Below are 13,938 nucleotides of genomic sequence, written 5' to 3' on the forward strand. Positions count from 1 at the left end.
AATGGAGTGATAATGTAGTGTTGTAGGTGTCAGTCTAGTGTTCATCACTATGAGAAGTTTCATATCTTTATCTTCATTTTTTTTCCTAATTGAGAAGCGAGTCTGATGTTTGAAAAGCCCTAAATTACAGATGCTTATGTGTTGGAATGGCTATTGTCAGAGTGTGGGGGAAAAGGCACCCTGTTGCTGCAGCCTGTCAAAAATGATTTGTTGAAAATTGACTTTGAGTGTTTGTACTGGAGGTCAGAGTTCCCTTCAGAGGGCTTCTACTTCCATAGAAATCTCTAGAAGTGCCACAGTTGTGCCTTGCTATTAAAAGAATGATTTTGTTACAAATACTTACCTGGCAGTGCTTTTGATTCATTAAAATGGGAAAAATAAGTGGAGCAAAACAGCTGGGACAATTTCTAAGTAAATTCATCAGTCATTCAGGAACTATGCATTTAAAATACCTATAAATAATAGAATGCTCCATCTAAATGGAAGCCTTTTATTGATATGTAAGTACAGTGTCACCCTGAAGTTTCTTTTTTAATTTATCATTTCCTTGTGTTTAGAATCAGATGAGGCAATTCATATTATTTCCAGCTTTTCAACTTTATTTTAGCAGCATTATTTTGCATGGTGTGTGAAATGAAATTGTTGCACACAGTTGTTAAGCTTTAAAATTACTTTCAGGTAACAAATAATTGTTTTGGAAACTCTGAGCCTTCACTCAATTTTTTAATATTATCTCGAGGACTGACAAAATAATTGGATAATTTCAGTGGTTTGCCATTGGCACTTTTAAATTCCTTTTATTCCTATTCTTACAATATATTTCCCATGAGAATGTTCATGGGAGTGCTGATCCTATGAAAGACAGGACAATGGAAATGGAGGGAGTGAAATACTGAAAACCCATTTTTTTTGGCTTTATTTTCTGTTTAGTTCTCTCAGGTTTACAAAGAATAAATAAATAAATGGTTTATGTGTGCATACAGAAACAAACATTTAGGTTTTAAATTTTGTTTTAATAGATAGAAAGATGGCCTATCACAAGGTGAATGCAGACCAGAGAGCACAGGGACACTCTCCATACCTTGACAACGATGAGCTCCAGGCCACGGCGCTGGAGCTGGAGTGGGACATGGAAAAAGAGCTGGAGGAGCCTGGCTTTGACCATTTCCGACTGGACAGTGCAGCCCAGCACCACCTGGGGAACTCACAGAGCCCTGACCTCGATCTGGAGCCCATCCAGCCTTCCTCTTCTCCAAAGGGAAGATTCCAGAGGCTTCAGGAAGACCCCGACTACATCTCCCACTACACGAGACAGGCACCAAAGAGCAACCGCTGCAGCTTCTTTCGGATACTGAAAGTATTTTGCACTGCTTTGATTTTATTTATTTTTGGGATTGTGATAGGATATTATGCACGCAAGAAATGCCCTTCTCCCCCAACGTCTCAAGAACCAAATAATCCTCATATCTACCGTGAAATTCTCAAGGAAATCAAAGCTGAAAATATTCATCGAATTTACAGGTATGTACCTTGACAGGTTTCTTGTTTAAATGCTCTCAGGTGCCACTGTTAAGGCTTCACTTCCTTTTTGTCTTTTATGTGGAATCTTATTTACAAACCCTGACTTTTTTTTTTTATGTTTGCTTTTATCATGATGCTTGGGAGATGTTCATAAGCGTGTACAAAATTAATTTTTTGATAAATGCAAATTTGTGCTAATAATAATAGGTTTTGCTTTAATAATGTTCTATTGCTAAATATATTATCTTTAATGTAAATGAATTGAAAAAAATAGATAATTCAAATTGAATTGAAATATAGACAATAGAACAGCTGTCCTAGATCCAGCTGACTGCCAAATAACACTATTGAAAAGCAAGGTTGATATGATGTTTTGTAATATTTGGTGCTTTGAGAAATCTAATTTTTGGCACAAAAGTGAACTCTAACTGGTATTTTTTCTCTATATGGTAAATAAAATCTTTATTCTCTATGGGTTTAGGATGGAAAAATTGACCTTTGCACTGTGAAAGATGGTGATTTGTTTATTTTTTTATTCTTTATTACCTGTTTTAAGAATGAAAAAAGGATAAAATCAAAACCAGTCAAACCGAGATATTTTACAAAAATTTACGATGTGGAATCCTTTCAGTGCTTTGACAACTCTCTATAACATATTTGTGTCACAGTATAATCACTTTTCTGTAGCAGTGAGTGTGGAAGAAAATAGCTTTTCCTGCCAACTTTTGAAAGTTACTTCTGTATGGGGAGGGGAGATGAGCTTATTTTTGGCTTTTGGAATGCAAAGTTCCTTTTTCATGTTAAAGGAAATGCATTGCAGATTTTTTGATCAGCATCAGTTCAGAAGCAGCAGAACTCCCATGCCTGAAGTTAGAAAAGGTGGTTGACATGGTCATCCAAAAGGTGTTACTGAGTAGATCAAAAATGCATCATAAGTAACCACAGGGGTGTTCTAACAACATTTGTCTTTTATTATATTTGCTAAGCCCAAGTCTTAAATCCTGTAGTGGGTAATACCAGGTTTTGAGCCACCACTGTTACTAAATTCAAGAGAAAAAGTAAATATGGAGGGTTTCATGACAGTTTTTATGTACTAACTGATTCTACTTCATACAAATCTAATTATTTTCATAATGGGAAAGGGTACAGAGAAAACGGTCATAAAAATGTTGATTTTTAATGTAAAAAGATAATTTTTGTCTTTCAGAGAGTAAATCTTCGTCACAACCAAAGTATTGGAGTAAGCTAAGCCCTAAGATTGAGTATTACACAAATTACAGCAAATTTCTGATATGTCTGTCAGACTCGGGATAATACTTCAGTAATTTGTGTTTGGGGACTGGCAATCACTTGCCATTCTATTATTTCAAAGAGTAGTTTAAAACCATCCCTTTTCAAACCCTTTATCACTTGTCAAATGATTTCAGCTTGCTATTAGGATACTATTAGGAGCATCTGGATTTTAGGTAAAATGAATTATATAAATATTTTAAAACTTAAATCACTTAGTAGTTGCCATCCTATAACATAATTCTTAAGATTTGGGGTTTCTTTTCTATTTAATGGCATGCTTTCAATAAAAGCAGATGAATATTAATTTATCAATAATTACTGATATTTATTAATATCAATTCTGTATATAAATATATAATCAGTGCTTTTAGTGTACTGCCTTTCCCAGCATTTTTGGTCTGAGACAGCTCTTCTCATGTTGTGTTCAGTTTCTTTCCCCCAGCATTTGTTTGGCAGGAGTCAGAGTGACTGCCATGAAACCTGTGTGTGTGTAGGCCTATGAGCATAGAACATGCAACATATGTTGCTTGGGTAAAAAAAAAAAAGCCCCAACCTGACAAAATCAATATATGTTATTGAAAAACTTCCTTCAATAAAATATTTTGAGTACTAGGAATAAGTGGCAGCTGCTTAGCTTGCAACTTCTAAACGTTACTGAGCATGACATTAATTTAATTTTCGTTGTTTACTCCTTAGATCAGGCTCAGATGGTATGGGACTTTGCTAACAGTCCTGTAAAGGAATTAGGAGGGAAAAAACTGTTTAAGAGACACAGAGGTGCCAATCAAAGTGCTGGAGCAGGCATCACCTTAATGTGCTTGAAGGGGTTAGAGCTTTCTGTTGGGATGAAATCTGCTTGTGGTTGGGTGAAGCTTTGAGGATTTGACCCTTTGCCCTTCTAAAGAGGTGGCAGAAATGCTCCAAGGAACTTGGGTTGGTTTTGTTTGGATTTGGACTGGATTCTGTGTGAGTTGAATGAAGCCTGTCTACCAGTCCCTGTTAGGATTGGAAGTGGTTGAGTCCCCATCCATGGAGGGATTTAAAGGACACATTTTAGGGACGTGGTTTAGTCACCTTGTCACTCAGCAGTGCTGGTTTAATGGTTGGACCCAATCTTAGAGGTGTTTTCCAACCTCAGCAATTCTGTGATGGTGTAGGATATCTGCAGTTTGTGTTCATGGGTTGCTGAATTGGGATATTCAGGTGTTGCTGTGTGGCTTCTGCACTGGAGGCTCCTGGTGAGCTTCTCTTTTTTCAGTCCCATCCTGGCTGGCTACATCACTCCAGCTCCATGTTAAGATTGTTTTATTTTCCCTCAGCAGACATACTAAAAATCATTAGGTAAGAAAACTCAGTGTGTTGGCTATTATTCCTTCAACTTTTCACCTTGTTTCCCATGAAATGGGAATGCTACAAAATTTCTGTGCAATTTGTGTCAAAATTATTTCTGTGAGCCTTTTTGAGCATCTCTTCCCACCCCTTGCAGGGAGGTGCTTGCATTATTGATGACAAGAAGTAGAAAGCAGTTCATTCCTGATGTTTCAGAGGTTTCAAGATGAGTTGTTAGAGGTTCTTGAAGGGGAAAAGTAATTGCCACAAGAAAAATTGAGAGTTTTTCCTCAACTAGCATGCTGCATTTTAAACTGGACAAAAATGAAAGAAGGGGAACAACGTTGTTAATAGGATTCAGTCAGTAAATCAAACAATTCAGCAGTGTGAATACTACATTTGTTCAGATACATATTTTTAAAGAGAAACAATCTTCTCCAAGGTACAGGCAGATTCAGATCTGGTAAAATCACTCACAATTCTGCAAACATCACTGGGCTGATGGGAATCCAGTAGTTATATCTGTTGGTTTCATGAATATAACTTTTCACAGTTTTCTTCTGGAAGATACCTGACAAAATTTAAGTTCAAGTTCGGTGTAACTTGGCTCTCATCCTTCAGGGTGGGTATGACAAGGGTATAAATCCCACATCCAAAAGAAGTAGAAGTTAAAACATAGAAAACTTTGGGCACTGCTAATGTTTAAATCTGTAACCAGCAGAACTTACCAGGGCTAAAGAGATGGATAAAGGTGGTTAAATTGACAGGCAGAAAGCAGGTTATCTCCTGGGACAGCTGGGCTGAGTTCTTGGAGCCCTTTTGGAGAGCGTGTCAGGAGGGCACAGCTGGAGAGGAGTGACCTGTGCCTCGAGCTGTGCTCCCCAAAGAATGTCTGCAGCTCCAAAACACCATCATTACACTGGGAAGGGCCCTGCTCTCCAAAGGGATGAATGCATTTAGATGTGCAAGTCTCTGCAGTTTATAACAAATGCTGAAGGTCGGAAGAGACAGACCTTCAAAAATATAGAAACGCCCACTGCCAGTTTCAGTAAGCAGCTGATGAATTCTCAAAAGTAAATTTGCAATGAAAATATGCATAATTTTCAATGAGACCTGTCTTGTTAAAGCTACTTTTTAAAATTACGCTCAGGTTTCTACTATCACTTCACCGCTTTTGAAAATTCAGCTGTTTTTTTCTTTCTCTGTGATGTATATAAAGTTATTTCAGTTTTATTGCTCCAAAACCAAATAAAAATGAAACAATCCTATTTTATTTGGAAAGTGTGGGGCTATCGTAATTTTTTAGGAGCTTGTAATTATGGGGTTGGCTTCTGTAAATTAAATGTATAAACAAAGATTCATGTTGAGTAGTAAGAATAAAAGAAACAGGCTGTCGTGTTGTTGGTGATAACTCTGTCTGTGCATTATTTATCTGATTATCTAATTGCTCTTATGTTTCTAAAATTCTTGTAGCCTTATTGAGCTTTACTTAATAATTACTTTCCAAAAATGTTCATCTTTGTTGTTATCAGATTCACAGGGTTTTTTTAGATACATCTTCCCATGGTTAAAACTGGGCTGGGGGCACAGAGAGAAGAGTCTTTGCTTTGCTGTCCAGCCAGTCTACAGAGAAGCTCCTACATTTCAACTCTGCTTTTCATCCTGTGTATTCTCACTCAAATGCTTCCTTCACTATGATTTTTTCCCCCCTAGAGCAATAGGGAGGTTTAAATCCCTTCATGATACATCCAGTTGTAACTAACTGTCCTTTAGAGGCGTATCTGTTCCTTATTCCAGCTGGTAATATCACCTGCAGAATCTCCCAAATCCATCTCTGGCAAGAATTGATTTGTCACTGGTGCCTGCTGCCATCCATAACTTAAGCTTAATTTTTCAAAGGGCTTTGGAGAAACAGGCAGCAGCTGCTCTCCTGTGTGTCATGGCCAAGGAACACAAGTGCCAGGGCAGTGAGAAAAGGACTTTTCCTTGTTTTTTTCCTCAAAGCGAAGTGAGAAGCTTCCATATCCAAGTGTTTCTTGTTCCCTGATCAGCTGTAATCAGTACTGTCAAAACCTTGGGGCTTCAAATCTTTTTCCCAGGTAAAGCCTGTGAAATACATACCTGAGGAGCAAAGAGAGTCTGGATCTTGTTGGAAAATTGGAGTTTTGGAGATTTGGACTGAGTGAAATTTACGGGCTGGTGCTTGTTGATTTGCCTTTGTGGCAGGAATGAGGAATCACTGCAGGAGCAGAACCTCCTCAGGAAGGGTGTGAGCAAAGGAAGGCTCTGGTGGGGGCAGAGGTTGTGATTTACTGTAAATGTCATCCATTTAGTGCCCACTCCTGCTAACAGCTACACCTGAGCTCTCCATGGCAGCAGGGTGCTGGCCCAGGCCCCTGCTCACTTCACTCATCATCCGTTTTGTCCCCTGTACACAAATTTTGGGTTATTTTTGTCACACCCAGCAGCTCAAAAGAGCATTGCAAAAAGCAAATCTCAGTGGGAACTCATCCTGGATATCAGTTTCAGGTGTTTCTTGGGTTGCTATCAAAAATGCAAATATTAAATCTAGTTAGGCTGGATCTGAAGCCAGGCTTGCTTCATCTTTGGAAATGGAAATGTTGGCATATTCCCAGGTAACCAGGAGCTCCCTGGATCTATTTCATTCCCACTGCGGAATCACTTGGGATTCTCTTCATTCACATGATAATTTTGAATGTGTATTTATAGAGTACAAAGCCCCTTTTGAAAGGAGATAAGAGTAATATCAAACAACGGAAGGTTCCCACTTATTCCCCTGCCACCTCCCCATTGAAGAATGGCTCTGGGAACATGGGGAGGTGTCTTTTGTGGAAGAAAGATGCCCTGTGTGACCCAAGTGCTATCTGTGGAACAGAGACTTGATAAATTTAGGCTTCAGATACCCATTTATGTCAAATATGATTTCTTTTTAAACCAAAAAAATAGGTTATATCTGTATTTCAGAGGTGTTAATAGAAAGGCTTGTCAGTTTTATAGTTTTCCTTGGCTTCATTCTTTTTTTTTTTTTCATTTTCTTTCTTTTTCTTTAGATGAAAAAAGGGGTGTGTTATATTGATATAATGCATGAGAAGGATTTGTAAGTTTGATCCTGTTGGGGTCAGCTGCAGCATATACTTACAATGTTCCTTGTCTTTGTTGAAGAAATGTTTTAGGTTATGGTTTACTTACCATTGATAGGACGTGTTTCAAATCCACCATGTGTTTCACTGAGAACGATTTTCCTTTTTAGTTAGTTATTTTTTTAACAGTAACCATAAAAATATATCGATTTTTAGATGTTTGATTTGGGAAAGCATTTACAGTGAAATCTGATTTTTTGTATCATAACAGCATCCTTTGTAAATGAAGTACATAGTGTTGCCTTAAAATAATTTTCCTAAGCAATGCATGTTAGATTTCTTAGTCAATAAGTGTGGTATGTTACTGAATTAGTATCAATAAACTATATTATGCCACATCAGCATACTAAGTAATAGGTCCCTTGATAAATTTACTATCTGTCACAGCCTAGATGAATGGCTTTAGTCCTGCTGCTGCGCAGTGCCTCGTGTTTTCCATGAATAAGTGACACTGTTTTTTGATATGCAGAAAGTATAAATGAATTTTACTCCGATCACTTATTTTTGAATTGCCTAATCTTACTTATTTTAAAGTTAAAGATCACCTTGCTGCAAATGCCTCACAGAGGAGTGTGGTTGGGGTTTAGAGGGAGAGCCAATTTCCATGGCCATTAGCTGTCTGCTTCTTTACCATCACTGCTTAAAGTGTGGGGCAATTTAGTCCCAATTAGAACAGCAATTCTGAGTGGTGACAAGTGCTACTTTCCCTAATAGATGATGAAATGAGCTGCGCCAGCCTGGCTGAGGGAGTAATTTTCTTTTTAAAGGTTTGGCATTTCACATTCCTGACTATTTGGGGTAACAGAGGGATTTGGGAGGGCCTGGTGATGCCTTGAATCATTCTGTCAGCTGGGCTGCCCCAGGACATCTTGCTCTCCCCTTTGCCTGTACTGAAAAGCTCAGATTTTCAAGGGATCATTTCTGTTTCAGGGACAAACTGGAATGGATGGTGAAACATCTATGGATTTCATAAATCCATCCATTTTCAGAAACTTTTGGTGAGTGATAGGCTCTGTACTTGACTTTACCTGAAAAACAGAAATACTTGACTGGAGACTGCTGAGCAACTCTGACACTAATGCTGGCTTTAGAGGCAGTATTTAGAAGCTAAAGAGTTATTTACTTTGCCATCTATCATTTTTATAGATTTAACCAAACCACATTTTTCCTAACAGAAAGAACCTGAAGGAAAAAACCCACACAGCCTGCTGAGATGACAACCTGTGTTCATTGTAGGCCACATGTTTCCATTTGGTAAATCCCATAGGGTGAAGAAATTGGACAAAGTTGTCCTTCACTGTCCAGTCCTCGCAACTCAATACAAGGAGGATCAGAAATTTTGGCTGGTGGTCCCAGGGATGTTCTTATAAAGACAGTGAGGAACAAAACCTTCAAGAATAAACCTCTTTAACGATTTAATTAGTGATACGAAGACTGTCTCCTAATTGCCTGAACAGCTGCAGGAATTTCTCCTAAAATCTAGGAGAGATCTAAAAATGGGTAATAATATATCCAAAGAACAAAAACAAATTTATGAGCATTAAAGACCCTGTCAGTGCTCTGAACTTTCCAGCATTACAGTGTGCACAGAGGGTGGGTTTTTTCTTGGAGGAGATCGTGGCAGAGAGCATTGCAAAGAGTCCCTAAAACTTCTGAAGCAGCAAGCAGATTCCTGTTTAGGATGCATCTCTCATCAGCACGGTGTAAAACTGCAGTCCATGGATACTCCTGAGAATCCAGCCTTTCAATGGAATCTGCAGTTCCATGGTAGGCATTGCAACAATAAGCAATTAGTTTCCTGCCTGTACACATAAATCAAATTACCAAAGCCCTGGGAGGAAGGAGTTTTCTCAGCCCTTCTTGATGGTGTTTTGACATGCAGTTCCCTGCCATCAGCACCCATGACAGCTATTTGCTGGGAGCCTGACAAGTCAGACTGCTGAATTTAACTAACTGCAGGTTATTGTACTGTATTAAGTCACTGTTCATGCAGCATTTGTAACTGAAGGTTGCTGGGGAGCTTTGCTCAGGATCGATCAGGGATAATGAAATTGATATTTTCTGAATAATAGTCAATTTTAATGGTGGTGTTCTGCAGTAGTCTTCTGTTAAGGGGCTTCTATTCTCAGTCCAATTCTCTTTGAAAGCTGATGAGTTTCTGGGATGAAACAAATATGGATTGCATTGAAAAGTTGGGCTTTCCCTGGCAATATTGGAACTTGTGGAGTGTAAGACTTTTCAAAATTAAACAAGTTGGCTTTTTTGAATTTCTAGAGTACTGCTTGTGGACACAAAGTGAAATTATGCCTCTTGCTCTGTGTGTATGTCTGATTTCTCTCAGTCCCAGTAATTGGTAATCTTTAAATATACATTTTCAAGTCTCATCCTTCATATAAGCTGGTGTTTCCTTTGTCATCCTTCATGTAAGCTGATGTTTCCTTTGGACACATCCAGTTGCCACAAATTTACATATGTTCCTGTTCAAGCTAAAATACCGACTCACACTCTGCTTGGTTTATGAGTATTTCTTCAAGGCTGAAAAGGCTGTAACTTTCCAGTAAGATGGAATTTTCTCTTTCCATTCTTTTTTTTTTTTCTTTTTAGGGAAACATAAAACTTGAAAAGTGAATTGAAATGTCACTATCAAAACAGAGTGTTCAGATAGCTCAGAAGCAAAATTGTTTGAAAATCTTTTTTTCTTGGAGACCTCATGATTTTTGTTCCTTTTTGGGGAATTTAGGGGGTTATGTGCTGATGGTTCCCCACAAAGCAATGTCTGGTCCTTGACCAACTTAATGTCTTCATTTCTGTTCTGTCAAAATTTGTTATTTAACAGAGTAGAGAAGACAGCAGAAGAAAAAAAAAAAAAAAAAAAAAAAAATATTAAAGATAGTGCTTGAAGATGTTATTTATTTTACTTTTTTAAATGGGTTCTCCATCTCCATTAGCCAGTGAGTTGCATGAGGCTTTGGGAGAAAAGTCACTGTTGCTGAAAGGGTCATGACCCCATTGCAGATAGAATTCTCTCCAGAAAATTTGGTAAAGCTCTACAGGCAGGAGTTTGCAATAATTGTAGTATTTTACTGAGATCTGGGTCTAGAGAAAGAGATTTGGAATGTCTTTCTTGTGGAAGTTGAGACATGGCTGGAGACCCCTGCAGAAATCCTCTCTTGTAATGCAGAATTGATGACATGGCCAGAATTTTGAAGCACTTTACCTTGACTCAGCAGTGCAGTACTGGTGTGATGCTCCAGGCAATATCACATTTTGCTGCTGCTTCAGGCAACTGACTGAAGCCCATAGAGTGGAGAAACCTAGGACTTGGGCTTCTGTATATATATACACTTTATATACTTCTATATAGATATTCTATATACAGAATTTGGAGAGGTGAGAGAGGGAGAAGAAGGATCAGTAGTTAAGAATGTATAAAGAGTCCATGAAAATGTCAATGTGCCTTTGTTGGACATTTTTTTTCTTTGTTCCAGCAGGGCAGTTGTGCTTTAGCAGAGAGCTCAGATATTTACAGTTACAGTTGTGGCCAGGCTGAAGGTGTTCCAGTGCTTCTGGAATCTGTTTCCTGTCCAAGGCTGTGTGAGGCAGGGCTGATGCAGTGCAGATTGAGAGCATTTAATTATTGAAATAGTTGGCTGAGTGCTACTTGTGAGTAAAAGGTGGTAGCTCTGGGAAGTCACTTGTTTCATGGTCATTTGTTAGTAATCGTTATTGAATGCTTTTATTTTTAATAAATGCCAGCCTGGGTGATGGGCCTTGTGATGTGCATTATTAAATAAATAGGCAGGCTTCAAAAAAGGCCATACAGGTCATGAACAAAGTTTCTGTTCCCTGTCAACTATTTAGGGAGCAAAGCAAGGAGCTGAATTATTCATAACATGCTTAGTGCAAGGCAAATGGAACCTGCTGCTGTGTTGCTAGCAGTGCAAATAGTGACCTAAAATATACAAATGGTTTTCTTCTGTATTATAGTGCCTGTTTTTCTTTACTAATATTTCTGGAAGCTATTTAAGAAAATTAAACCCTGTGACAAAAAAAAAAGTTACATCTGCATGGTTCCTCAGGATCCTAGCACAGACCCTGCAGGGGATATTGTTTCTAAATTATTCAGCTAATGTGCTAAGAAGATAGATAAGGCATGGTGTTAATACAGGTATTCATTTTGTTCTTGTGGAAAATGTGTGGGTTCTTTCAAAAACAAATTTAATAACTTTTATAAAGGCTGTTTCCTCCAGACAGAAACACATTTATTTGCATAGCTGTCCATTTCTATATGGGGTTTTGTGCCTGTGTGAACACATAGGTGTAATTTTGCATAAAAGCTGAATTTCTGTCCTTTACACAGCACTTCTCAAAGCTGTCATATATTGCAGGGCTTTGCACCACTTCTCCCTGTGGTCGTGGCTGAAGCCTCATTCCCTTCTAATCCCAGGGCCAGAAGTACTTCTTGTGTTCATTGTTCCTTTGAAGTGGTAAAAACTCAAAGTACCATGATGGCTGTATTAAAAATGTTCAGAGAGTTATAAGGACACAGTCCTCATATATAAATAAAGCTTGGGGGGGGCTTATCTTGTTCATATCGATGTAAGTATTATACAGAATGCAAGATGAAGTTAGAGTATTTCCACATAAAAGTAGAGACCTGGGGAAGAATCAAGCATTAAAGTACATAGCACAGAAAAGCTGATGAGGGAACCAGTTCCTTTATGGCTTTGTTCTGTTGGTGGATGTTCTTCAGCCACACTGTCATAGGGTTCAACACAAGGCAAAATATGTCTGTGGCATAGAAAAGGTGAGGTGAGATGACTTAGTAATTCCTTTCTATTTTTTGTCCCCTGATCTCTGTGTTTCATCAATCTTTTCAGAGCTTGTATTGAAGCATACCACGATGAATAAAATTTGTGACTAACTTTTTGAATTAACATTTTTCCCCCTTTCTTCTTGAGCTGTTTTTTCTAGGATGCCTGAGTGGGTTTGATATTAATAGTCTGTCCTGATTAACAAGCTGAACTAAACCAGAGGATTTGGGCTCTGGTGGCTGCAGGAGCTGGGGTGGAGCTGGGTGCTGTCACAGAGCTTCTGGAAGGCACAGGGAGCTGTTCATGGCACTGTGAACAGACTGGGCATTATCTGGGATTTGCAGCTCTTTGCTAGCAAAATTTTTTTTTTTCTTTTTTATTTTTCTTTTTTTTTTTTTTTTTAAGAAGTAGACTCTGTTAAAACAAGAATCATTTGGTATTATTCTAGAAATACAAAGCTAAATAAATTAAATCCTCCTTTAGTCTGGTGGATTTGGAAATTGGTTTTACATGCTTTTGTCGCATCCTGCCTGGATTAGCCTAACTCCCTTTTCCCAGTTTTTGCCAGCACTGCTGCCTCAGCAGCCGTGTACAGATCACAGATTCCTGGGGAGGAATGAGGCTCATGGAGGGCTGGGTCTCTCTTCTGTCTCTCTCATTTCCTCCTGACTCAGTGTGTCTTGACATTAAAAAGGTTTCTCTGTGTGGGAAACAGTTAATCGGATCAGGCTGAGTCACACCAGTATTAAATGTTGGCGGTGAGATTGGATCCCTTCCCCTCAGTTAACGTAATTAAGACTGACATTAAAGATCAAATTATCCTATATCAAATTAGGTAAGTGAGACACTCCTCAGTGACATTCCTGCACAGTGCCTTGCTGAGGAGGCTGTGAGGTCCTGCCAGAGCATCCCCCTAGAGCTCCAGAGCTCTGGGTCTCCCAGGTGGAAGGTTCCTCTTTGCCCAGCTGGACTCTCTGCCTCCCCAGTGCTGGCAGAACTGATCATTCCCCAGATTGCTTTGGGGGAATGTTGGCGTTTTTCCAGCAGGAATTGTACGTACCAAATGTAAATGCTTTGCTGCTTGGCTGCCTTTCCTCAGGGACCTTTTCCTGCACTGGCTCAGGGAAAGCCCAGGGTTCTCCCAGGGTGTCTCAGCTGAGCTGGGCACCCCTGTCCCAGCCAAGGGTGTGGTGGCACCAGCATCTTCTGACTTCTGAGGGATTCCATGTGATCCTCCTTTGCTCATGTGTTTGGTTTCTCCAAAACAGGTGAATCTCTTTGAGATCTGGTCCCGTTTGCATCCTCTTAGACAAGAGCAGATGGGATTCCTGCAGCACCTGTTAGCATAGAAGGATATTTAATGGTTTCCTTACACACTTGCTCCAAATTTATATTATCCTCCAAAGAATTCAGAATGCTTGCACTGAAATTCAGTTATTGAATAGCCCAGGCTACCCCAAAAGAATTAACTTCAGCATTAGTTATATACTGGATTTCCTGGTGCATAAAGACATTTTAACACCTTTTATTTATTGTGTGTTAGACACTGGTTGCTGACTGCATTATATTATATGACTCAGTTCAGCAGAGGTAGAAAATAGATTTATCTAAAGATGAGTGTTAAGTACTTGTTATGTGCTGTTGTGCCACTCATGAAGAGTGACTTTGGGACAAGAATGGTGGTATTCCATCAGTAATTGAAGATCTATTACCCCAAAAGAAAAACAGTTTATTTTTCCAGGATGAGAGGAAAGCAATTTCATACATAGAGGGATGGCAATAATTGCAGTAAGGTTTCCTGTAGCCATACACAAATAGTT

General features: G+C 38.9%; 1 protein-coding gene across 7 annotated transcripts in view; it reads left to right on the top strand.

Annotated features, from left to right (window-relative positions):
* The window catches only part of NAALADL2 (N-acetylated alpha-linked acidic dipeptidase like 2), a 423,667-nt gene that overhangs the window by 189,731 nt on the left and 219,998 nt on the right, over positions 1 to 13,938 (top strand). For all 7 annotated transcript variants that reach the window (XM_083868730.1, XM_083868733.1, XM_083868731.1 and 4 more), the window contains one exon: positions 1,020 to 1,521. In XM_083868730.1, the coding sequence (XP_083724856.1) occupies positions 1,028 to 1,521 (494 nt within the window). In that variant the 5' untranslated portion in view covers positions 1,020 to 1,027. The remainder of the gene's footprint in view (positions 1 to 1,019; positions 1,522 to 13,938) is intronic.

The sequence above is a fragment of the Zosterops lateralis genome, assembly GCF_965231275.1.
Source record: "Zosterops lateralis genome assembly, chromosome: 10".
In the NCBI taxonomy this organism is placed as follows: Eukaryota; Metazoa; Chordata; class Aves; order Passeriformes; family Zosteropidae; genus Zosterops; species Zosterops lateralis.